At 40.5% G+C, this 27434-nt stretch overlaps 1 protein-coding gene across 5 annotated transcripts; it reads right to left on the bottom strand.

Annotated features, from left to right (window-relative positions):
- Nucleotides 1–2589: 2589 nt before the first annotated feature.
- Nucleotides 2590–26220, bottom strand: MEIOC (meiosis specific with coiled-coil domain). 5 transcript variants are annotated; one of them, XM_053259312.1, is made up of 8 exons: nt 26198–26220; nt 24759–24881; nt 21101–21261; nt 19612–19716; nt 16106–17960; nt 12139–12273; nt 11641–11821; nt 2590–4207 (listed from the first exon to the last, which is right to left on the bottom strand). In XM_053259312.1, the coding sequence occupies exons 2-8, from the start codon at nt 24798–24800 to the stop codon at nt 3978–3980; spliced, it is 2709 nt and encodes a 902-aa protein (XP_053115287.1). In that variant the 5' UTR covers nt 24801–24881; nt 26198–26220; the 3' UTR covers nt 2590–3977. The 5 variants fall into 5 exon arrangements, with proteins under 5 accessions (XP_053115287.1, XP_053115283.1, XP_053115282.1 ...); XM_053259308.1 differs by lacking the exon at nt 26198–26220 and adding an exon at nt 25946–26093; XM_053259307.1 differs by lacking the exon at nt 26198–26220 and adding an exon at nt 25845–26059.
- Between the last annotated feature and the right edge of the window lie 1214 nt (nt 26221–27434).

Genomic DNA, 27434 nt, shown 5'->3' with positions numbered 1-27434 from the left:
CTGCCATACTGCTTAGCTTCAGACCAAGCAAGAGAATTGGGACCGGGGGGAGGGGTGCTTTAGAGTGAAAAATAGTAGCTAGTCTGAGGCACTATTCCTCTTCCAGACTAGTTTCACAACCCACTACAGTGGATGGCACAGGATATTTTAACTGAGCACTTTGAAAGCTCATTTCATCACAGTATTAATTTTATTACACACTTTACTGGAATGTAAATGCTTATTTCGATGTTCCAACATAAACTGCAACCAAACTTTATTGGATTGGACCAAAACCAGCCTGGAGCAATGAGTAACAACTGAAGCATTTAATGCTTGACTTTCTCCCTACTGAGAATAGTTTGGCAGGTACCTTAAAGAGACTTGGAAGGGATGAAAGATCACAGCTGGTACTCCAGTTACTACTGTTAACACATTCTACAGCAAGATCCTGTGTGGGCAAAGTAAGCTTGTTTGCGAGAATGTAGAGGAGTCTGTTTTGTATAGCCTTGCCTATTGAAGCAAATGGGAAGTAAATGCTCGCCTCCACTATAGGAAAACCAAGCATGTGGGCCTTTGTATGAATTGATGACTGTAAGCTGTTGGCTAGGAAATCCAGCAATGATAGGACAAGCATGAAGGCAGGACTGGACCAACGATAAATAGCACCCTGGGTGATGACAAGTGCTTTCAGCACTCTCCCATGGTTAGTTTATTTGCAAAACTTAAGTTGTGCCCTACTTCTTCCCAGGCTCCTCCAGCAATGCCCATGGAAAGATCCCAGAACTATCAATAAATCTCCTCCTTTGCTACCAGTACTCCCCTGCCGTAGTTCTGGGATCCCCCTGAAATCTCTCAGGCTTTCTGCAGCTTAACAATACACACAGTGAATAAGCTTAGCTCAATGCTCCCTTCAGGTAAGCACCCTGGGTGACTCCAGCCCTGCTTGAAGGCAACATTTTAAAGCGTACAACTAACTGAACAGTTGCCCCATCCCTCCCACCTCCTCTCCCTGTGACTGGCTGGCTAGGTGGTTCAGGCTCAGGCCACCCCTTCTTCAGCTTGACTGACAGGCTCAGCAATGCGAGAACTCTGGCTGATGCTAAGCAACAGCATATTCCTTGCTGCTGAGCCTGTCAGGCCGAGGGAGGGAGAGATGCTGCCTGACATTCCTCCCTCTTCTGGCAAGGACTTCTTGTCTTAGCTTGGGGGCGGGGCAGGAGTATGCTGTGGAACCTGGCCACAGTCTTCCAGAGTGTACCGGAGGAGGAAGGCAGGCATAGGGTAGAGGGTTTTTGTTTGTTTGTTTTTTGGGGGGGTTGTTTCTTGCCTAATTCCAGGCCAAATTGACTTGGCTTGTATTTTATTTCCCACCAACGTTGGCAAGATTTACTTCAGAGTCACCATTTTTGGTTGCATGCGTATTATAAATTTATAAATTTAATTTTATTATAAATTTATTTTTATTTTTATTCCCATCAACTTTGGCTGCAGCTTTGAGACTGAAAATTGAAAGCCACTGATAGACAATATACCCAATATTAAAACATATACCCTAAGCCTGATATAAAATATTACTATTGTTCTAGGAAGCAGTTGTCAAGGGAAGCTGCTTCTAGTGCAGAGATAAAGTGTGAACAAGGATTGAAAGAAACAATGAGAAAACCCACCCAGCACAAGAGGATTCTGGGCTGTTGTCCCACATTATTTTGGCAAAGTAACATCTCTTTTCAAGTAAAGGTGGAGCAGGTATAATAAAAGGCCCTGAACCCCCATAAAAGTTCATGCCTTGACAAACATATCATGGATGATTTATTTTCAGGAAGTGTTATGCCTTGGAATTGCTGTAAGATCCTTTCCAACATTATTTGCAAGTTTTATTTTTAAATTAAATTTCTAAACCAAACAAACTGTTTTCTTAGGAGCTTGGCAGCTTTGCCGATGCCATACTTTAGGTTGATTAGATTTCTAGGCCAGCATTTCCCAACCAGTGGGCTGTAGGATACTGGTCAGTGTGCTGCACAGTCTTGCTCTTAGTCAACTCCAACAGGTCAAGCTCCTTTTAAAGTTAGCTTTAAAAGCAGGGAGTTTAAAAACCCTCTCTTTTGGAGTTGACTCACTCTCTTAGAGATATTTGTAGCAGCAACAGCATGCTGCTGGCCTGGAGGAAGGATGTGAAAACAAATAACCATGGAGTGGGCACTGTGTGCCCAAAATAGTTTTGTTTTTTATGCAAGGGTCCTTTGGGATAAGAAAGGTTGGGAAACACTGTTGTAAGCTATGGCCAGCCTCATTTCAAAGGGTTAGGAAAAATAAAATATTAAACATATCACAAGCTTCTGCCAGCTTATGAAGCTTTACAGAAACGTCTTCCACTGCTTCCAGAGGTTGCTCAGATCAGACTTAAGGGAGGGAGTTCCACAGCTGTGGGTCTATTCGCAAAGGACACTATTAAAAGAATGTCCTTTCATGTCCTCATAATTCAACCTGGAGATAGTGATACAATCTCATTCTCAGGTATGTAAATTTAAAGACATTCAGAGCTTTATTCAATACCTTGAATTGTTTCCAGAGAAAAACAGGAATGCAAACATGTAGGAAATCATAACATGCTTTTCAACAAAAGCCAGTTTATTAGAAGACTAAAATTAGTACAATATTTATTTTCATAACATGTAACACATCTTAATGTCAAACTCAACCCATCTTTGTGCAGTGGCTGCTATGGTATGGTGGTATGCTGCCATATGTAGTTTATTTTGGCAGCATGGAAAGTCACATCAATGATCAAAATGGTTCCCTACAGTTTTTCCTGTAATCTCAATCAGTTCCTTACATCATCTAAAGGCAATTTATGTGGTTTGATTACACTGTTCAGCATACCAGGATTTCTAAAAGCTGGAAGAACACAGATATTTAAAATATCAGTGTACCTAGCCAAGGGTAGGTCAGTAAATTTTATCCAGACATTATATAGTTTATCTTCATGCTAGACTGTTAAAACCCAAGATCTCCTGAGCCACATAATAACATATTAATTGAATAAATTACTCACATTCAATAAAAAGATAGTAATAGATATTAAGGGAAAAAACAAGCTTTCAACAGTGCTAAAGAATGCAGAAGCAAACTAAGATAACAAAATATACATCAAACAATCTCAAACCAAACTGGCTAAAGAGTAACTTTAAAGAAAGTGCACTTCAGAACTTCTTGATACCCTCTTTAAAAGTAGTAAACCAAGGGAGTTGCAGAGCAACTGCTAAAGAGATAATATAAATGTAATTTTGATTACATTTAAATACTTTGAAACATACAATATTTTATTGATATTATTTAAAAGAATAGGCACAAATGATTTCAGAAGGTTTTTAAAGTTCCCTAACTTGCATGGTTGGATAAATGGCATTATGATAACATCACTAATTTAAGAAAATCTGGTCAATTTTAAGTTTAGATTAAGATTTCAAATTCATAAATAAGTCAATTTTAAATATTTTTATTTGTTAAACATTCATACTGGGTGTGTTTATCTCTGTTTCCTTCCTGTTTCCAGGTACTCATTGTCTGAAGAAAAAAATATTTTTTTAATCACAATCAAAACTTGTCTTTACCAGACTGCAGCCAGTAGTGTGTTACAGTAATTCAAATTCATTATTTGAAAACAGATTTACTAATGAAACCTAAAAGAATATGCCATTCCCATTGGCATATGCCTGCATCGCGGAATGGATTTTAGTTCTATTTTGGCAGTTTAAAATATTCTGATTTATTTAACCTAACATATTAGATCTGCCTCATCAATATATTGATTCTGCTAACACAAACAAAGAAATGTGTGACATTAACAGCTACTAATCAGTTAGCTGCTGGATTTAGGGTAGGCAAACTACTGTTCATCTATCTCTTTACTTTTAATTTGAAAGAAAAGCTTTAAAAAGTTCATTTACAACCTTTAGTACAGTGTTATTGTACACTCATATCTGATTTACTTTTCCTCAATGTTTTTTTGTTTCTCCCCTCTGGATCACAGGGATGTTGCTATTAATCTGTTCATAGGGCTTATCTTCAGGCTGAACTAGCTCCTGTAATGTCTTCTCTGTCTTCATTGGTCCAGCTGTAGGGGTTGTTTTTGGCAAAGTCATCTGAAGAGCACACCACAGGATAGTACGTGCTTTGCGTGTTGCTATACACATCTCTTTGATAGCCAGTGCAAGAGCAAAGACATCTGTGGGGTGGGGGGGAAAGGCATCTTATGTTATGTTAGTCTTACTCTTAAAGTAGTGTTCAAAATCACTAACACTTAGGACACAAAAGTGCATCACTGTTTCCTACTAATTTCACTGGACTTTTTGCAAGAGCAATTCCTGGCAGACTGAACTCAATGGCAGAGCTGCAAGGTATATCAATCATGAATTTCAAATATAGTAATATCAACCATCACCATTGCCAAAATGGAGCATAATCCACGAAGAACTTCTTCTAATGTAATGAAAAAATCACTAAACTTTTATTATTGAAGTTAAGTCATGTACAAGAGAATTCTAGATCTATACTTTAGAGTTCTCTGGAGCTAGTCACTACAGGCTAATGTCCAAACCTATGCCACGCAAAGCACAACAGAATTTTGTATCACTCAAGGGAGGGAGACAGTTTTCAGCAATTACCCCATTTCCCCCAAAGCCCTCTGTGCCTCCAAAAATATGCTGTGTGAGCCCCCAACCCCAAGAAAAACAGGTTGCTTACCTGTAACAGATGATCCTTGAGTGATCCAAGGTATTCACACCACTGGGATACGTGCCTGTGCAAGAGCCCATTCAGGGCTAAATCAAATGTGAAACTATAGAAAAACAAGATTGATTTTTTGACCCTGCCATCCTTCTCCATGCACAGGAATCTGCAAGCACAGAAATCCTATGTATAATAATGAAGTTTTGGGAATATAATATAATACAATTCATTTATTGTATTATTTAGAAAAGGTGTGGGAATATTAACAATAATACAGGGACCTATTTACAGAAACCCAAGAGGTCTAGGCCTCATTCCTCCACACACCCCAACAGTTCCAGTACATTTATGTTGAGTTGCTTCTGAGTGCCGGTCCAAGACCCATTCACTTAGTAAGTTAGGCAATGGGCTCCTCATCCCTCGTTGGAAGCATCTGAAGTCACAATCATCTGAGGAAAATGTGGTTGGAAGGGAATCCTGGTGTTCAGGTTTTCCCAAAAGGATAACCATAAGAGAAAGTTTTGAACGGCTTATGGTATGCGCATAAGGTGCTTCAGGGAGCCATAAAGGAGACTGAAATTTCTCAAAAACCAAAGTCGTAGAGGGTGCATGCATAGTTTTGCATGGACAACCACACTGGTACAAGAGGCATGAGGCCCAGTAAAATTTGGACCTGGTCCGCAGTCTTCATAGGGGTTGAAAGGGCCAAGTTTATGTGATGCAGCAGCTTGAGCATCCATTCCTCTGGAAATAAAACCTTCCATTTGGTCACATCCAACAAGGATCCTATAAATAGCATGGACCTTGCAGGAGTCATCTTTGACACGTTTCCCGACATTGACTTGATCAATATCAGTACTTCCTTTGGTTGCGAAGGTGTCGATGTCAACAGTGCGGGTTTCAGATGCTTGGACTTCTAAGATTTCCCTGGTGCCAACTGTTTTGATGTCAAGGATTTTCCCGACATCGAGGGGTTCGATGTCGAATCCAACTTTGTTTTCTTGGGAGGGGTAGACATCGAAGCAGCAAATGAAGAATCAGCATGCAGTTTCAGATCAATTTAGCCTTTCCCAGTTTGACTTCTTTCGAAGTTGAAGAAGAGAGCTTTGGCACTTTCTCCTTCAGCGCCAGCATCAGACTCCAAGGGCGACATGGATCTGGGACTCGGGATATCCCGAGTAGGGGTAGGAGTTGACTTTGTCTTATCCTTGGAGGCAGACAGAGTCAGTACCTTCAACGTTGAAGGAGCGGTTGATTTCAACACCGGCATGGACATCAACAGCAAGAGTTGAGGTTTTAGTGCCAAATTATAAAGGGTGTCCTTGAACCTCAAAAGTCTAATTTTACAAGTTTGTTTAGAAAACTCTTGACAGATCTTACAATTCTCTGAGTTTTGTTCCCCTAGACAGAAAAGACACAAAGAGTGCCAATCTGAAGAGGGGAAAGCAGTGTTACATTTCCCACACCTCTTAAATGTATTTTTCTTTCTTTCTGTCATGAAAACTTTCCGACAGAGAAAGCAATGATATTCTCTCACAAGAAAAATATTTAGAAAAAACTTTCTCTCACTTATCCGAATGGCTGAGGTGGCAAACCCCAGCCAAAGTAGAACCACCTTGCAGGGCACCCATACTGGTTAGTGGTTGAAAAGGAACTGAGGAGAGTGGCGCTCTGCCCACCCTTTGACAGATGCATGCGTGCCATGGGCAGAGTCAGGAGTGCCATGAAAAGCTTTGGAATCTTCCCAAACAGGCTCCTGCACATGCGCGTATCACAATCGTTTGAATACACTGGAATCACGTCAAGGATCATATATTTTTTTATACGAAGAGAGCTTTGGGGAAAGTGGTATTTTGGGGTGGGTTTTTGTTTTTGCCAAAAACCACCACGTGACAGAAAACTGTGTTGCACTGGAATGGCATTAGACTAGATTTTGGCCACTGTGTCTACTAGAAGCATAATATGACCAAGCCAAGATTCCCTAAAAAACATATAACAAAAATGAATAAATAGTAGTTGCCTTATACAGGATAAGCATCTGTCAGGAATGGTCAGGAAATCCTACTGACTGGATTAAATCAATGCTTGGACCAAATGCTCCATGGAGACCCTTGTAAAGTGCTGAAGATATCTATGAAAACAAGTCTTCTGACCCCAAGTTTGGGAGTAACCTCATTATTATCATCCTAACTAACTAGTGAATTTGTATATCACTAACCCAATACAGTCTGTGACTGCTTTCAAATGATGGGTCAGAAAGGAGTGGAAGACAGCCACAAAAGAGATACTATTGTTTTACATTTGTAAATGTACATGTTACAATGTCATATTTTCATTCTTTCATTTGGGAATAATTATTTCAGTCACAAGAAATCATGACTGAAATAATTATGACAATTTAATAAGACTTGTGAGTTAAGTATCACAAAATTGCTGTGGATATCAATACTGGGGATGTACTACCGCCCTTCCCCCGCCCCCCACCAAACCAAAATGCTCAAGGTGATTTTGAATTGGAGAATGAAATAAGAAAAGCATCCAAGAGAAAAAGGGTTATAATAATTAGTGACTTCAATTACCCTCACATAGACTGGCCAAATACATGTTCTAGACAGGACAAAATAAGCAAAGTTTCAATATATCCTAAATGACGGTGCCCTAGAACAATACGTCATGGAATCAACCTCAGGGGACACCACCCTGGACTTAATCCTAAGTGGTGCCCAGGTTCTGGTACAAAATGTGTCATTGAACTGATTGGAAACAGGTACTGTGCTGGGGGTGGATAGGGCCAGTTTCTCTCCCTCTGCTAAATAAAGAGAATCACCACGTCAAAAGGTGTCTCTTTGCCAAGTTAGCAGGGATTCCTTCCTTTTCAGGAAGGAATCTGAAGAACTGAGGCAAATAGAGGTGACAAGAGATGAAGTTTTAGGTCTTTGACAAAGTCTCCAGGTCCAGATTATATCCACCTGAGAGTTCTTAAAGAACTCAAAGGTAAAACTGCAGATCTCTTAACAAAAATATGCAACTTGTCCCTACAATCAGCCTCTATACTGGAGGAGTGGAAAAATGACAAACTTCATTTTTTTAAAAAGGATCCAGAGGGGAACTGGGGAACTATCAGTCTGTTGCAGGTAAGTTTATAGAAAGCATTACAGGTGGACCTCGTCACACACGGTCCCAATACCTGCGGTTTTGCATATCCACAGTCGGGCAACGGAGACCCCAACCTCAGTATATGTGGGTGCAAAAAGTATTAAAATCCATATATCTATGGTTCCTAGGTGGTCGGAAATGTCCTCTGAGGTTATTTCCAGCCACCATTTTGCTCAAATAAGCCAAAATTCAGAGTTTGGGGGACATTGCTGGACAGGACACCTGTAGAGCATAACACGGCACTTTATTTCACTTATTTTTGCTTTTTATTGCACGTTTTGCCCACCAGGAACCCAACCTCTCAATTGCCACTGACTTAAGGTCTTGTTATCTGCGGTTTTCATTGTCCCCGGAAATTGGTGGGAATGGATCCACCGCAGATAAAAAGGTCCACATGTATTATAGAGAAACTGATCATGCATATAGAAGAGCAAGCTTTGTTGAGGAAGAATTAATATGGCTTCTGCAAGGGTACGTCTCATCTCACTCACATCCTAGATTTTTTTAAAAAATCTTAAGCATATAGACAGTAATGATCTAGCAGATAATGTATAGTTGGACTTTCAAAAAATCTTTTGACAAAATCCCTCACCGTAGGCTCCTAAGCAAACTTAGCAGTCATGGGATAAGATAATTGGTCCTCTTATGGATTGGCAACTGCTTAAAGAACAGAAAGCAGAGAGTAGGAATAAATAGAGAATTTTCTTACTAGAGAGATATTCAAAGCAGGGTCCCCCAAGAATCTGTACTGGGACCAGTACTTTCTAACTTGTTCATTAATGATCTCGAATTAGGGGTGAGAACTGAAGTGGCTGAGTTTGCTGATGACACCAAATTATTCAGGGTGGTAAACACAAAAATGGATTGTGAAGAAGTCCAAGAGGGTCTCTCCTGCCCAAGTGAATGGGCTTTAAAATGCAGTTCAGTGTAAGTAAGTGTAAAGTGATGCATATTGGGGCAAAAATAAACAACCACCTAACTTCATATATTTGCTGATGGGGACTGAGCTACTAGTGACCAACCAGTAAAACCATCTTGGGGTCATGATGAACAGCTCACTAAAAATGTCAATTCAGTGTGCAGCAACTGTAAAAGTGGCTAGGGAACAACAGGAAAGGGATTGCAAATAAAGCTGGCAATATAGTAATGCCCCTGAAAAATCTATGCTGCAGCCTCAGTTGGAACACTGTGTACATTTCTGGTCACCATCTTAAAAGGCTATTGCAGAGTTAGACAAGTTGTTCTAGTAAGAACTAATTTGCTTACTTTCCTTTCACTATCCCTGCGACTGGAATAAATTTGGTCCAAATCTGTTAAGGCATAAGTTAGCCCAGTTGCGTCTCAAATGTTCATGCATCTGCCCATCTTGAATTAGGGTGGATGACATCACACACTGTGTTTGAGGTGTCTCTACAACTGTACCAAGTTTGGTCCAAATTGGTTCCCACTTGCACCGCAAACTTTCACGTATCCGCCATCTTCAAACGTCCCATCTTCAAACATTCACCTCAAAGTTCATGTGTCCATCCCCACCCCCATTTTTTTCCTTGCACCATCACTGCAGATTAGCACTGCACTAGTGGACAGTTCAGTCAATTGTCGTGCCACTGTGCAAGCAGGAGGAGTGATATTTCAGTTATCTTATCTTCCCTCTGAAGTCCACTGTGTGTCACAGAAATGTGTCCCCAAGGATGGTAAAAAGTCACCCCTTCCCCACTCGCACAATGGCACAACGGTGGTCTGGATCTCAGCACTGCTGCATAAGCACAATCCTAGTTTGGATGTCAGTCTATATTTAGTAGGAATATGAAAAATATCTTCACATAGCAACTGTAACACTTGCTGCAAACAGAAGGAGAAGTGAGGCAGCGCGTTCCACTGAAATCGGCTTAGCTAGGGCCATCTTGTTGTAAACTGCCCAGAGACGTAAGTTTTGGGTGGTGTAAAAATATGATAGATAGATAGATTGATTAAACTGCCATTTGACTAATTCTCTCCCAGAACTACCTCCTCAGTAGTAATTCCACCTGGTGATTACGTAACTTCACAGTTTTGTTTGCTGAATTTGCTTGTTCTCTTTCCTTGGTATCATTTTGTAATTTGTAAACTGCCATGAGACATTTGTATGAAGTGGTATATAAATGTAATAAATAATAAATAAATCTTGAATCAGGGTGGATGGCATCATTACAAACTACGCCCTTGAGGTATCCCTATACCCATACCAAATTTGATCCAAATCAGTTAGGCGGTACACTAGTTAGCCCAATTGCACCTCAAATGTTCATGTGTCCACCGTCTTGGATTGTGGTGGATGACATCATTAGAAATTACACCGAGGTCTCCCTGTGTGTCACTCACTATAACTGCATCAAATTCGGTTCAAACCAATTAGATGATCCACAAATTAGCTCAATTGTGCCTCAAATGTTCATGTGTCCGCCATCTTGAATTGGGGTGGATGATATCATCTCAAACCATGCTGTTGAGGTATCCCTGTGTGTCACTCACTTCAACTGTACCCAATTTTGTACAGATTGGTTAGGTGGTCCACAAATTAGCCCACTTGCAGCTCAAATGTTTACGCATCCACTGTCTTGAATTGGAGTGGATGACATCACCACAAACTATGAAGTCGAGAGGTCCCTACAACTGTACCCGATTGGCTTCATATTGGTCCAGGAATTGCGAGGTTGATGGGGGCAGGGGAGTACACAGACACACAGAGAATGCCAGGTGATTTCATAAGCCTACTGGGAAGTAGGCTAAAAATTTGCAGAGAAGGGCAACCAAGATGATCAGGGACTGCCCTACAAGGAAAGACATAAATGTTTGGGTTTGTTTAGTTTAGAAAAAGGCAAGTAAGCCTGGGCGGTGGAGGGGCATGATAGAAGTGTATAATATTATGCACAGTGTGGATCAAATGGATATAGAGAAGTTTTTCTGCTTCTCTTATAATGTGAGAACCCGGACTCGTGCATTGAAGCTAAATGCTGGGAGATTCAGGACAGTCAAAAAGAAGTACTACTTTACACAATGTGTAGTTAAACTAAGGAATTTGCTGCCGTCAGATGTAATGAGGGCCACAAATCTAGATGGTTCATGAGAATAGGCCTATCAATGGCAACTAGCCTTGATAGCTGTATATTTCCATCAGGATCAGAGGGGGCATGTCACTGAACATCAGGTGCTAGAGCACAACAATGGAAAGGGACAGTTGTTCTCTTCTCCCCTCTTGCAGGCTTCCCAGATGTATTTGTTTGGTCAATGTGTGAAGTAAAATGCTGGAGTAGATGGGTCTTTGGCCTGATCCAACGCGGCTTTTCTTATGTTCTATATATTCTTATGTTATCTAGTAGCCCAACTATGAAGCCAGCACCAAGGTTCAGCAGTGTTATAAACCCCTGGAAATGTCAGCACAGCCTTATGATTTGTGATGTGTTGGTTTAACAGTCAGTCTCTACACCCTATCCAAAACATTTATTTGCTGGCACAGCAAGATTTAGTGTTGGAATTCGGTACGCATATCAACTGCTCTAAAGAAGTCTTGAAGAAATCCTGCTGATTTGAACACTAGTTTGAAAATCTATTCCCTAATAGACAAAACATTTATTCTGTACTAGATGATTCTGCTCTAAGTTGTGTTTTCTCTTTCAGAATGAACCTGCCCTCACCCTCACTCCTAATTGACTAAGCATGAAGGAAAGATCATCAACATAATTGCTAGGAAACTAATTTGGAACAGCTGGAGCCAGGGGAGAGGAGAAAGTGTACCTCTGTCATCTTGACACCGTGGGGCTCCTTGTCTCTGCCGATGTGAAGCATTGACGATTTCATCCTTTCTACGGGACTGCACAATGTGAATTGCTTCCAGGTGTTTATCAAGAGCAGTAGAGATATTAGCATGAAGGGGAGAACTTCGAAGACGTTCCATCTTTCCCAGCAAAGTCACAACCTATTAATATTAAAGGACAGCAGTTCTCAAACTGTCGCAGTTATCCTTCTCCTGTGAACACAAAAGGATAGCTTTTCCCAAAGACAGCTGTGAACACTGAAGACCATGAGGTAAATCTGCAACAAGAAAACTCTAATTTAAATAATCTAAACAGAAAAGAGACCTGAGAAGATCTTGATTGTCACTTGAAGCATCTGGGGTCAGAAAGCTCATGCTCACGTGGAGAAACAAGTGCATGTTTATGTCAGTTTGGGAAGCAGAAGAATTGCTTGGGACTTGGACCTATAACAGCTGTCAAAATATATTAAGTAACTCACTCTGGCTTGTTCTCGTAACTGATCCACAATTAAACGATCAACTCTGGATGGGTTAGATGTCAGTCTTGGAATTGGAGTATTATTAGTGCTTGACACCTTCTTCCCTGGGTAATTCTTGGCAAGAGCTGACTCAGTCTGAAAAAGTTGTTTATAATTTTAAAAATGATTAAACTCTTGTTTTAAAATACAATTAATTTGTTGTGTTATGATGGTAAATTATTTATTTACCATGGTAAGAAAGTGCATTATCTCTCTTCTGAGATGCAAACTATGATATCAATACCAAATACAGCCATTAGTCAGTCCCTAAAAAACCCAACCTCCTGAAATTAACATCCAAAATACAAAAATTAACCTCCTGATTTATTTTTTTTTAAACTCTTGGTCTTACAGCACAAGTCTACAACATTCAACATCCCATTTCTAGTTGTGACAATTTCAGATGATCCAAAGGGTGATGGAGTGAGATGGGAATAATCCAAGACCCTTAGGAGAGATAAAAAAATTCTTGAGTTGAATGTGCTGCAATTAAAATATCAAATTGAAAATAAGTAACAGTAAACGATTAATAATAATGTTAAACATGTAACTGCATTCTTTATATTGTTCTTACTGTGTTGCCCCCCGATAATAAAAAATAGCAAACAAGTAAGGTGATATCCATTGGTGTAGGAGGACGACATTTGGATTTTGCAGAAATGGCAATGACCATCAAATTGAGATTTCCCTGCTGACCTTAATTGATCAAGAATTGCACTCAGATTCTTCAAAACACTGTCTGACAACAGAAGTGCACCTAGGTAATTTTGGAGCTTGGACCTAAAGGTCTTTTGCTCTGCCCCGCTCCCCACCACAAGATAAGCTGCAATGCACTGCTTTCCACACCAGAATATGCTCAGGAAAAGGTTGAAGCTTTCTTTTCCTTTTTTAAAGTAAATTCTGAATAAGATGTTTCCTACTGACCTTCAGATTTTGCATGGACAATCCTGCCACTTAAATTAGCTGAATGTATTACTTTTCTCACACCACAATATGCTCAAGGACAGGCTGAAACATTTTTGGGGGGATATTTTTAGAAGACATTCTGAATCAGACACTTCCCACTTGTCCGATTGACTTCAAATGTGCTTAGTAAGCCAGCGCAGTTGAGAGAGTATCAGATGCTCCGAAATACATCCCCACCACCACCACACAGAGGCAGACACCCCCAGTACAGTCAGCACCCGGTAGTACTTGCCGGGTCCAGCACAGGGGATTCCTTTTACTGGAACCAGTATCTGCACTGCAGAGGCTAGGAACATTCAGGGATGCTGGGAGGGAACATGGGGGAGGCCAGGAGGGCTCACAGGGAAGCCTGGGGACTGTAGTTCCTTTACTTTAATGTCCATAATTTTGTTTTTCAGACACCAATTCCAGTGGTAATGATGTTAAAGCTGAAACACATCAAAGCAATTTAGAAATAAACCCTCCTTGTATCCTGAGGATTGCAACAACTATTAGCCAGTTGCAAATACCCGCTCCCCTTTGGGTCAAGGTATTTGAGGTGCTGGTTACTATGCAGATTGTGGAATGTGCTCCCTGTTGAGATACGATCTTCCCCATCTCTGGCAATTTTAAAAAAACACCTGAAAACCCTTTTTTTTTGCCCAAGCTTTCTCAGCTTCCTAAATTTTTTAGGTTTTAATCTCTGGTTTATTTTTAAATTGTTAAATTGTTTTAAGTTTTTTGTATATGTTTTTAACTTGTTTTATGCTATTGTTAACCGCCCAGAGACTAAACTTTGGGGCAGTGTACAAATTTGATAAATAAATAAATAAATCCAGTTATTCTTGGAAGAGATTAATTATCTGGATCCATTTCAGTCTGGCATCAGGCCTAGTTCTGGCACTGGAATAACCTTGGTCTTCCTGATGGATGACCAATACCAGAAGGCAGCCAAGAGGGCCAATGACCTTGTTAATTCTCCCAATATCTCAGTTGCTTTCAGTACCATCAACTATGGTATCCTTCTGTATGGGTTGTATGGGTTACAGGTTGAGGGCACCACCCTTCAGTGATTTCACGGCTACCTGGATGGCCAATTTCAGAAGGTGGTGCTAGAAGCCTACTGCTTAGCCTGGTCCTACAAGGCTCCATCTTGTCTCCTATGCAATTTAATATCTAACTGAAACCACTGAGTAAGGTCATCTCACATTTTGGGAGTTGGTGCCATCAATATGTTGATGAATCCAGCTTTGTTTGTCCCTCTGATTCAGGTGAGACAGCAAAAGGCTGAACTGGTGTCTGGGATCAGTGAAGGCCAATAAACTGAAGCTCAGTCCTGATAAAACTGAATTACTGTTGGTGCATGGTTTGTCCATCTGACCAGAGACATGTTCGATCTGTTCTAACACAGTTGCACACTCTCTACAGGATTAGGTTCCTGAGCTGGAGGTGCAAACAGATCTAGTTCTATCACTAGAGGTCCAAGTGGCATCTGTGGCACAAGGCAACTTTCATCAGCCACGACTGGTGCATTAAATGCAACCCTTCCTGGATAGATATAGCTTGACTACATTTAGCTATGTTCTGGTAGCCTCCATTCTATAATACTGTAATGTATTAAACATGGTTGCCTTTAAGACTTCTCAGAAACTTTTGTTAGTTCAAAAAAACAGCTGCTACGTTGCTAATTAGGACCAGCCAAAGAGATCACATTTTGCCCATTCTTACACAACTATATTAACTTCTGGTCTATTTCAAGGCATAATTCAAAGTGCCTTTAAAGTCATAAATGTCCTGGAACCTGGATACTTTAAAAAGCCACCTTTTCCGACATAAACCTTCCAAAATACTAAGATTATCATCAGACATCCTTCTCTAAATTCTCTCATCTCATCAGGTAGTGACTAGAGAGAGACTTTTAACCCAGGATTTCCAGCATGCCAGCTATGCTGGTTTTAAACTGAGTATTTTAAAGGTACTGCTGGTTTTTATCACTGTGTTGGGGTTTTACTGCTCTGTTTTATATTGGTTTTACTCTATTTTGTAAGCACAAACAGACTCAAATTCAGTGACAGCTGGGCGTTCAGTCTTTACAAAGGGAAAAGATGTAATTTCCTTCCTCCTGGAAGCTCCCTGTGTAGACTGCACAGAAAGGTTTTTTAAACCTCATATTAAATCTGCCCAACTCTAATCCTACTCTCTAGGTTATTATAAACTGTTAAGAACGCAAGCCAGCCAATTCCCCTTCTCTCTATCCCTTTGCTTCATGTATTTTAACACCCTCAACATTCTGTAGGTCCTGGAAGCTACTGTGAACAGTTCTTTGTCAGGCCATTTATTTTTCTTTTCTTTTCTTATGAACAAATACAATTCTTCATACCCAGGGAGTACCCAGACCATGAGGACAGCGGCAAGCATGATTTCACTCTTTCCCCACACATTTCCACAGACATCTATAGTCTTAGGAAATGTGAATTGATGTTCTGTCCATGTGGAGTAGGGTCATAGCATGATTTTCTCAGTGCCGATCACTGGCCAGCTCTTGCATTCTGTGAAGAACCACCATTCACCATAAAAGTAGTATTCAGTTCTTCATAGGATGCAAGAGCTGGCTAGCAGGCTGATCGCACAAGGATTATTTTCCTGTTTTTTTAATCCTGTTGTATATCTTTTATTTGCAAAACCGCTCAAGTTCAAAAATTAAAAAATAATATTTTAACTCAAGTTAAATACTGTATCCACCATATAGTTACACTGCAAGCAAAAGAGCTCAATATCATTCTGCATAAAATGTAGCTAAGTTGGTTCAAAGGTCAGAACCAGTTACTGAACCACTTTCTAAAGTTAGTGTCTGAACCAAAACTGAACCATAGAGTTACAAGATGATACTGAACCTGAATGGAACTGAAATTTTTAATAGTTCATCCTCCTCAATATAATATAGAATATAACTCCCTTCTAATATGCCTATCTTGCCTCTTACCTTTTTCCGTTCTTTTTCCAATGCTCTCCATTGTTCATAACATTCTTCCAGTCTAATATGAAGCTCACTGGCTGATCCACTCCGAGTTTTCATTGGTCTTTGAAACCCAAATGTTGGCATGAAGCCTGTGAAAGAACTGTCTCCATACATCATATCATTAAAATAAGGATACAAATGGCTTAAATCGTCATAGGAGAACAAATCATAGGAATCCATCAGGGGAATGACAGAGTGTCCAAATGGATGGGTGGATTTTAAAGGAAATCTGCTTGAACCAAGTTGTGAGACACTTGGACTGTGCCTCAAATCACCCATCATGAAATTGTTTGAAAAGCAAGATGCCTGAGTACGATTCACACGGTTATTGACAATATTATTGTCTCCACTTCCTTGCCTGTGGCTACTGAAGTGACCCTGAGAGTCCAATAAATCTTGATAAGTGTTTTGTGACAGTCCGTCTAGATGCTTTTGTCCTTCTTCAGCATCATAATGCCCATTCTGTGGCTTAATTTGAAAATTGTGCTTGTTCACATTTTCTATTATCCCATATTGCTGTGAATAATTATCACAAAAACCATTCGATGGCTTAATTTTTTTGTCTATAATTGACTCAAAGAGACTCTCTTCTCCTACTTTAGTCAGTCCTTCTGTATGACTCACAGACTGAACCCGGTCTGGAGTATTGCCATCATTGAAATCAAAACTGGAAAACACTGTGGGGGTTTCTTGGCAATATTTCTGAAGCAACAAATTACTGTTTAAAGTTACATTGGTCGATGGCAACTGAGAAAAATCGTAAGAATGATTGGAACCTTTTGAACCAGCAGATAAATGATTATTCAACTTTATCATGGTGCCTTGATTCCGAATAGGGACAGAGGAACTGTTTTTGGTCTGGATGCTGATCCATGTTGGCCTTACATTTGTGCTTGATGAAGAAGTAGTTACTGAGTTTGTTGATAAGATATTCAGTGATTTGAAATATTCAGAATTTTCTGCAGCATTTGCAAAATCACTACTCCCTGGGACAGCTGTGTGAGACTTTAAAGCAAAGTCTGATTTTAAACCAAAGTCAGGGGTAAATGAAGTTTCATTCACAAATTGCTTTTCTGACATGAGTCCTGTGGTCTTCTGGAATGCAAAATTCTGCTGTTCTGAAGAGGCATCTTCCATTTTCTTCTGGACAGCTGATTTATTTTGAAAAAGTTTACTATAATTATCTGTATCTAAGGCTGGTAACTCAGGTGTTCCACTTGGCAATTTTTTACTCTCTTGAACACCATAATTTGCATTTTTATTATGTTTTGCTTTATTGGGATGAGAGTAATCAAGGTATCTACAATAATCAGCACTGTCACTGTACCTATTAAATTGTGAAAGAAACATCTCAGCTCTTTTTTGGTGCACCTGTGCATCATGCCCTTTAGGCCCCACCTTATCCCTTCCATAAGCATAAGTATCTGATCCCGATTCTTTTATCACTTCCGAAAGACTGGTTTGTGGGGTAAAACATGTTTTCACATACGAATAGTCCTGAAACTGTGATGCCTTTGCATTCTCATTGGTCTGAATATTATAGCAGCTGACATGATCATTCCTGGAAGGGTACAACCATTGCTCATCAAGATCTATATTAGTGAGCCCATGGTAAAGATCATCCATTTTCTGTTGCAAGGTTATGTTACCCGCGTGCAGATATTGTTTGTCAGACACTGGTAAAGTTTCTCCACCATAAAAAGCTTGTTGAGGAATGGCTCCATCTACCGGCCTCTTTGTTTCAGACAGCAAGTCAGGGTGGTCTGTAAATCGGGTTGTGCTCACAGGCCATACTGATTTTAAACCAGAGGCACATGCCCTACAAGAATGAAACACAAAAAGATGTGCAATTCCTTACTTGGTTTTTATACCATGACATTATTCTTTATTTTAATATATCCCCAACTCAATATGCATTCAGAACTATTATTGCCATTTCAAATGAAGACTGTAAAACCAGAGTCATATGTTAGTTAGCTCAGTAAATAGTAGGGATGTGCCCGAACTGGTTCGGCGATTCTTTTCTGGATGGTCCAGCAGCAGAAGGGGTGGATATATATGTAATAAATAATTACAAACTAGCTACTTTGGCTTGCAGCCTACAGGAGGATTCTTGGGATGTTACTAAACATGGGGCAGGGTGCGCAAAACGTTCTGAAGGCTGCTTATAGTTTCCATATTTGTTAACACAGGCCTTGACAAACTTCTTTGGTTCTAGGAGCCTACTCAAAAATTTAAAAGCCAGACAATGGACACTTGACAAAATTACTAGATTTAAGTGATGGACATTGTGGAGGGGGAAGGTAAATGGGCTTCTCTTAATCTTCTTTACAAGTTGCAAACTTGGAGCAGAAACAGGGCTGCCTAAGACAAACAATGATATTATCAAATAACTCTAACTTAAATATCCTAGTCTATGCACCACAGATAAGCTTCTAGGTACCATGGCTCCCTGGTGCCTGGGATTTGTCAAGCCCTGAGTTACCCTGATGTAATGTCTATATTATTAATTATCCAAGATGGGTCATGCATGGGGATGTGGCAGAAAGGAGGCGATTGGCTGACAGAGGGGAGGAGAGGAAAGTAGGCAATTGGCTGACAGAGTGGGGGTAGGCAATTGGCTGTCAGCACGCAAGAGTTGGGAAGGCAGCAGCCAGAGAGGAGTGTGAAAGCCAGGGAGTTCACTGGCTGGGGTTGTGAAGCAGGGAGTTTAGGAACTGGGGACAGAGTTTGCGGAGGGCTGAAACATAAAGCGCCAGGGAATTTGGCAGAAGGGGGTGGGTGGTGGTTCGCCGCCTCAAAACGTGCCAAGAAGCTTGAGGTCGGAATGTCACACCCACTGTCGGGAGGGAGTTTGCTGGCTGGGGTCGGCTGTCGGTTGGAGCGGAGGGAGTTTGCATTGGGTAACATTAGCAAGCATCATCGAGTTCAGCAGAAGAGGGCAGCTGGTGGTTGGCCGCCTCAGAATGTGTTGCTATTTCCCGCCCGCCACATCTGCTGGCAGGGAAATGAAGACTGAAGGACAGCTGGACAATGACAGGTCGGAGAGAGCGAGCGAGAGAGTTTGGGGTGGAGAGAGCGAGCGAGAGAGCTGGTGGGGATGCCACAGGCTCATTGCATCACCTCACAGATGCTCTGTGCAGGGTCAGCTAGTTATGAATTATTTGTAATATGCTATTTAAGGTACTTGCCAAAAACACATGAAAGTCACTAGGCAAACATTTTATAATTTATATAGATTAGCAAGAACCACTGCCTTCTTGGAAACTGAAGAAAGGAATTATAGGCTTCTACACAAGCAGATACAGGAGAGCTATAAGGGAACAAGAGACATGGAAAAGGCAGATGCAGCACATGTTGGTTTGTTGTGTGTCTGTGCGTGTGTGTGTGTGTGTGTGTGTGTGAGTGAACTTCACACTCTTCACACTGTGAAGAGAAGATCATCATTTAATGTCCAGAATTATACTAACCCCTCAGCAAAATATGGCTGTGATTTATCTTGTTCTTCCAAGATGTTAGATACAAGTCCATATAAATCTGTTTCACTGCCATAGTCATTTATTTCAGTCTGAATCCTAAGAACAAATAAAGTATGGTAAGTAGCTGCTAAGCATTTCAGTCTCTCTATATCAAAGTTTACTCTTCTACTCCTTCTGACTATATCATTTGCACACAAAATGTTATGACATATCCTGAAACAACTTGTTGAGCAGCCTTCAACCCTCATTGTGTTCTGTGAAGATTTACTTCACATACACTCTTACTGTGTTTAAGAGCTAGCGTGATCCAAAGGATTTTTAAAAATTGGTACAGAACTCAGAAACATGGCTGTAGCTGTGAGCAAGCCACAACTCCCCCATCTGTTAAAGGGGAATGAAGAACTGAGAATCTATCTATTGACTGTGCTGGCTCCCTAGCAGCAAAGGACTCCTTCACAACCAGCACCTTGGCTTAAATCCTGACAAATCAATGTTTTGCTTACATTATTTATAATACACCAAGACAACCATATTGCCCCATGATCAAGAATCCCACAAATTAGAACAAATGGGAACTTTCCCCATCTCCTGCTGATTAATAATATCTACAGATGACCAATAATTTAACTTGTTCACCCTACATTAGTCTAACTACATATTGACTTGGGCCCGGTGCATGTGATTTTGCACGCAGATCATAGGAGGGGTTGCTAGAGCTCAACACAGCAATCTATTTGAGATTTACAGACAACTGAAATAAAATGGTATAACTATATTTTAAATAAATAAATTGTAACTCTAAGTATAAGAATATATTTTGGATCAAAAAAAAATTCAAAATGTAGCATATGCCATTACTCTATTAAACATCAATTCCTTAAATTGCATGTTCTGTTATCAAAATGGTTACTACTTCTATTCTTCAATTAACAGTCATTAAGCAGTACACTTGTGCTTTGTTTTGCATTATAGCAGCAAAAAGACTTTTTCTGTCAATATGTTTGCTCCACTAGGCAGGCAAAATGAACAAAACCATACCCACAAGGCATAAAACAGTGAACACACTGAATAAGTAAGTTGTCAAAAAAGCAGAAACTTGATCAAAAGAAGTAACTCATAGATTCAGTGGCCTGGAAGCAATCCCAAGATAATCTAGAGTCACAAACCCCCGCCGCAAGACACATATCACGCAACAATCCCTTTCCTGATATAACCCTTATCATTCAGACAATAGTATGCTACAAATTAATGGCAAGAATAGAACAAAATGCCTTAGACCAGAAAGACACTTGCACAATAGAAGGGACAATTTAGGAAAACCAAAGTGACCACAGCAAAATGTCTCCTCTAAAAAAGCATCATACTAATTTTAGACAAATTTATTTTATTACAACCTACAATACTGTACAGATGAACTACCTAATCAAAACAATTTGTCACATTTCCCCCCTTCCTATTTATTCAACTTTAGATCAAGTACCTGTTCTTTACACTAATCTGAGAACTAGGGAGTTGTTTAATATCATCTGCATATGTAGACCATGGGACATAGAAAAGAGAAGAGTCAGCATGGTTTGAACATTCAGAGGCTGTAGAAAGTGAAGTACTGTAAGTCTGCCGTAAGTCTACATTCTCTTCACTCTGTATTTTAAATGCAAGAAGATGTAATATAAATATCAGCATGTTACTTGTTATATTGCATGTCACATCTAGTTTCCTAAACTGAAAATCAATGGGTTGGGAAGGATCAAAAGGCTATGAAGTTCAGCCTCATAACACAAAACAGTACTGGATACATGACTGGTGTAGATGAGCCAAGTTAAACTACTAGAGAGAGGAATTAGCCAATTTGACCCAGAGGAAAAACACCTTCAAGATCTTAAGGGGTCATAGCAAAGGCACAAGGTATCAGTCACAAATGTATCTCATTACATTTCTAATACTTAACGTTTTGATTTTGTAACAAAATGATTTTAAGAAAATGAGGACATGAACAACAATAGACATTAATCTCACTGGGAGCAGAAAGCTCCCACATTAATCTCACTGGGAGCAGTAAGCAATTACTTCTGATAGCTAAAATACGTTTATTGTTGATGCAAAGCGTAGTTCAGCAGGCTTTTGCAAAGCAGTAGGAAATTTAAACCTGTTGGGCTAAATACAGCACTTTGTTTTATTTTATTCGGATTTCACTTATTAGGAAAATATCTACTGTGTAACCAGCATTTATTATTTTTTATTCACTTTTTCCAAAACTAGAAGTGAGTTATACATTGTGTGATCGTGACCCAGAAGACAAAATCTGCATGCAAACAGGCCATAGTCTGGATGTGTAAAAGTCTGCTACCAGAAAACAATAGACCACATCCAGCAATATGTTGCATGCAAAATGCATGCTTTGCTCCATGCAGAAACTTGTGTATATACGTTTGTAATCAAGGCATTGTTGTGTCTTCATGATTGCTACATCTGAAGTGGCACAGTGGGGAAATGCTTGACTAACAAGCAGAAGGTTGCTGGTTTGAATCCCTGCTGGTACTATATCGAGCAGCAGCGATATAGGAAAAGGCATCATCTCATACTGCCCAGGAGGAGGCAATGCTAAACCCCTCCTGTATTCTACCAAAGAAAACCACAGGTTTCTGTGGGTGCCAGGAGTCAAAATTGACTTGACGGCACGCTTTACCTTTACTATGTAAAACAACCTTCTGCTGCACCTGTGGTTCTCTGGTTTGGCATGCTGTATGTCTACTTTTCAAAAATTAAGCATGTAAGTGCTTTGTGATATATGTCTAAGATCAATCATCTCATATATGCATATCAGTTCTTCTCTTAACTTGGGAATCTGAATTCCTGAGATGACTACATTCACCTTTTGTGCACGCAGGACAGAACTTTCTCAGTTATTGCCCCCAGACTTTGAAATGCTCTCCCGGTAGGCATTCGCTCCCCAGTCTCCATCACTGTTTTTAGTAAGCAAGTAAAACCTTGGCTTTTTAACTGAGCTTTTATATGACAGTTTTGTTGCTGCTTCTTTGTATGTTATGGTTATATTGTACATGTTTTAAAAACTTTTATTTAGATTTGTATTTTTTATATTCAAATGTAATTTTTATTATACAGTTTTATATTGTTTTAAATGTCTTGTAAACCACCTGGATATTATTTTAATGAAAAGTGGTATTAAAATTTAACAATAAAATAAGTAAATAAATAAATAACTTATTCCATTGATGTTCATCCACATATAAAGTTAGTCCCCTGCTAACTGAACAAAGAGACACCTTTTTAAAGTGGTGATTCTCTTTATTTAGCAGGGGGGAGCAACTGGCCCTATCCATCCCCAGCACAGCATCTTTCCAGTGGCTGTTGCTGGTGTCTATCTTATGTTTCTTTTTTAGATTATGAGTCCTTTGGGGACAGGAAGCCATTTTATTTATTTATGTCTATGTAAACCACTTTGGGAACCTTTTTTGAATAGTAGTATATAAATATTCATCGTATCTGTACAGTCATTTATACAGTACTGTTAATGAGCAAAGTACTTTACAATTTAATGCCTCTTTAAAACAGAAATTTGAAACATTTTCCAGGCTGGATGCCAATCCCACATAAGCCTTGGTAACCTTATAAGATTATAGCAGCTGGGGAACTGTATACAAATACAACAAATATGATTGTAGCTGGAGACAAGACCTAGGAAGTTGATGGTTGAGTAAAAATAAACTACAAAATATTATCAAAGTAGATATAGTTGTAGAAGACGTAATAGCACATCCAAACATACAAATATTGTTGCATAACATATTTACCATAAGATTTTGTACATTTACTGAAACAGATTTTTCTTTAGGATGTCTAAAAGCAATTTTTCAAAAACTAATGGCTATTTTAAAAAAAGATTATACACACAAACACACATAGGGAGTCAGAAGGCATTATGGAGAACAAAGGTCTCTCTTGAGGTGGGGGGGGTAGGGGGAGAGAGATAGCTCAGGTCTGTTGCTCCCCCTCCACTTCAAGAGAGACCTGAATTACACACAACTATTCTCTCCTCTTGCCTTATGTTTGGATCTGTCCAATGCTTAGAACAACAGGCAACTTCAAACTGTCACAGTGGAGCACTATAAGGACCTAAGAGACCTGCAGGGTGAGATGAAGGGTCCATCCAGAAAGTCCAGCATCCTGTTTCCCAATGTCCACTCTTCTCCTACCGTTGGCCCCCTACAACTGGTATTCAGTGACACACTGCCTTTGAACCTGGAGCAACAACCTACATGGCTGCACCAGCACATCCTGACTCTCCCTATCATGCCAGAGGGCACAACACTGCACTAATGAAGTAATTACTGTAACCTTTTAAATTTTATTTTGCTGGGATGATTTTTTTTTCTAAAAGAGAAGTAACAAACTACCTACTACTTATACCGTAACAGTCTTTTAAAATAAAATTATCTAGGCTTTGCCAGTACCTGGACAGCCACCTGGAAATGTCAATGTATACCACTCTGATCCGCTTGGAGTAATAACACATTAATAAATCCACAGGAACAGGCTTAGTTACACCTTTGTTTTATCAAAACTGTATGCAACTTAGCCAATTCTAATTTTATTTTTGTTCTCACCGATCAAATATGTTTAAGTTCAGGTATATTGAATTCTTGTGTACTTCACTCAGAAGCAGACTAACAGCACATGAAAACAAAACATGAGTGTAGAAAAGTAGCAGAAGAGAGGGAAGTGTCTAGCTCCAACTCCTTCTAGCTCTTCTAGATGCAACACACGATTGAATGCAGAAAGCTGTCCCCTGAGATATCATAACATGATGCAGAGGTAGGACAACAGCAGAAAGTAAAACAGGCCATGGACAGGAGAACTACAAGGCCGAGTAAAAAGCATATAAATTGGAGTGTGGTTCTTACTTTATATTAATTTACTCTGTTTTTATTACTCCAGCACAGAAATCACATGAGGTCAGGTACTAGTGCATTTCAAGTAGTGTTTATTATCAAGCCAGTATAATCAAACAAAACCATAATAACTGCCACACAGTGCTTTATTATGTTTACTCTATTGTACTTCTGAAGGAGAACTGTCTCTGGTAAAAGGCATACGTAAATGAATATAACTGACTGAACCTGCAATTTGTAGCAATCATAGAAGGAGCTGCAACCTGTCATGATAACGTTATTGAACACATCCGTCAGTCTTCCACTGGGCTCTGCACTATAGCGGCTGGTGCCTCTGAAAGCTACTTTATGCTGAGACAAAACATTGAAAGTAGAAATAAACAATTAACCTATGTCTAAACTGTTTGTTTTACATTGATACCAAGTGTTTAAATTTGCCTGCACATTTCCATTAAGCAGAGTTTCAAGAAGCAGGTCTATTATACCACCCACTCCAAATTTCTCCCTCACCTCAAGACCAGACATACAGTAAGGCTCACAAAACATGAGAAGAGAATGACACAGGACCTTCATATCTCCCAGACCTGTGCCAGTTTTATGTTGGATTGTAAGTAAAGTCTGAGAGGAAGAGATTCACAGGTGCCGAGATGACAGTTAGCAAAGTGAATCGCCCTTTAAAGGGGGGGGGAGGTTTTACTCCAATGCCTATTTACACCTCTGAATCTGGAGCCATGTTCCCAATCCCAAAGGCAAACATTTCTCACACCTAAGCAATATGCGTTTGCCAAGCGTGAAGTGACAGGCCAATGATGAAAAGCATGACTAGAAAAGCATGGTTCAGCACAAAGTTCAATTTTGGCTTTCCAACCATTTCACGTTCTCTTCACTCTTGTCCACCTGAGTGGTACTCTATTAGCGCCAGAGTCCCCTCTTATCTCCCTTTCTACATTCCCTTCAACCTTTTACGCCTCCCTACACTGCTTTCAGTTTCTTTGCCATTCTCTGTTTATTCCTTCCCTGAATTGATACCTTAACCCTACTAGCTCTCCCGAAAGCCCTCCAGAGGGGCTTCTCCTCCACAAGGCGTGCTCGTTGTTTCATGCCCTTCCAGCCTCTCCTTTCCTCGCCACCCCTCTCTCCCACCTCGCCACCCGTGTCTCCTTCACTCACCCCTCCCCAGAGGTGCCTCTCCACTCAGCTACCTTTATGCTCCCCGCTGTGCCTCTCCCTCAACGTCTTCCACCTCAGACCCCATCACCAGTCTCATCATTCTTCCCCAGCTCTCAGCCCCCGTTTCCCCCACCACCCCCTCACCTCCATCCCCTTCCCTACACAGGCTTAAGGGCGCATCTCACTCCCCCTTCTCATGCGAAACCAGGGGGCAAAGAGAAACGTTGTGGGCTCCCCGCCATTACTCGAGCAGACGGGCGAGGGGAAGGAGAAGGCGCTCCCTCCGCCCCATCCTGGACACCGGGCCGAGACTAGCTCTGACACTGGGAGGGAGGGGGGAGGAGAGCCAGAGCAGCCGTTACCACGCCTGACGGGGGGGAGGGGATGGAGGCAGAGAGCCTTGTCCACTCTCGTTGCTCTTGCCGCCAGGCGATTGGACTTCGCCCTGAGCAAGCTAACCAATGAGAAGCCGTCCTTTTTTCTCCCGGAACGCCCACCTTCGTGTCTCTCTCGAGACGAAATCGCGAAGGGTATGCAACTCAGGATAGCCAATAGAGCTTTGCTTTCCTCCGCCCCCTCTCGCGCCCGTCGGTGATTATCATCGTTTGTCTGGTGGGAACAAGCCAATTGGGAACTCGTAGGACGTTCCTCTTTCCCAATTTGGCACGCGCTTCTATGTGCATTGGGCAACTCCAGCCTCCAATCCTATCCTTTCCATTATTTTCTCCCCGCCCACTCATTTAGTTGACCAAGCGACCTTTGCCATGCGATTGGAGGAAATGTTGCCAACCCAATGAGATCTCGGGGAAGTGGATTGTTCACCCAGAGATAAGCAAAAGAAACAGTCGGTTGGCATAGTTTTAACTCTTTTCCCGCTAAAAGAAAAAAAAAAGTGGGGCGGAATTGAGAAAAGCGAGATCAGCCGTCTGGTAGATGAGAGGAGGGGAAAGTTCCAAGAGTGATTGGCTGGAGGAAGAGAAAAGAGCGGGGGCGGGGCAGGTTGTCTGCACATAATACCCAAACTGTCTTTACTTTTTAAATTTTTTATTATTATTATACAGTAGTTAACCGTTTTATTGAAGGTTCATAGAAAGCCAGTCGTAACTAAAATAATCCTTCATACTGCTTGATACCAAGATTTAATACAGTTAATCTACAATTGATCTTCCATGTACTCTCCCCTTCCCAGAAGCATACATTTTTGTTCAATTTGTATCCTGCTTTCCTCGCTCGCATCCCAGTGCCTCACAGAATAGAACACTCCACGAACAAAATATGCAGTTAAACGTTAAAATCATTAAAGGAATTTATCTGAGGAAAGATATTGAAGGATAGAGAAACAATCTTTAAAATACTGTACTTGGAAGCAAAGCAAAGAAACAATGCATATCTTATTGTTACTGTGGTTTTAATATGAGTATGCCACTTTGGGAGTTGTTTTTGACAGAAACAGGCAACATTTAAAAAAACAAAAAAAAACCCTCTCCCATACATGCTGAAAGCTTAGTTCCTCTAAACACAGTGGGGAATCACAGGAGCAACAGTGAGCTGATCCAAGAGCAGATGCATAATGGTGTTCGCCTCCCTCCTTGGGCTCTCACAGGGCAGTTGGTATTATATAGCTGCTGGGATGAGGGAGGGGATACCCAGCTGAACTAGATGCAGGCATATGATGGTGTCTCCATATGTACAGTACATAATAAATAGATATAATCATTAATAATACATTTCAAC

The sequence above is a fragment of the Hemicordylus capensis genome, chromosome 6 (assembly GCF_027244095.1).
Source record: "Hemicordylus capensis ecotype Gifberg chromosome 6, rHemCap1.1.pri, whole genome shotgun sequence".
Taxonomy (NCBI): Eukaryota; Metazoa; Chordata; class Lepidosauria; order Squamata; family Cordylidae; genus Hemicordylus; species Hemicordylus capensis.
This window is presented reverse-complemented; position numbering and strand designations above follow the sequence as displayed.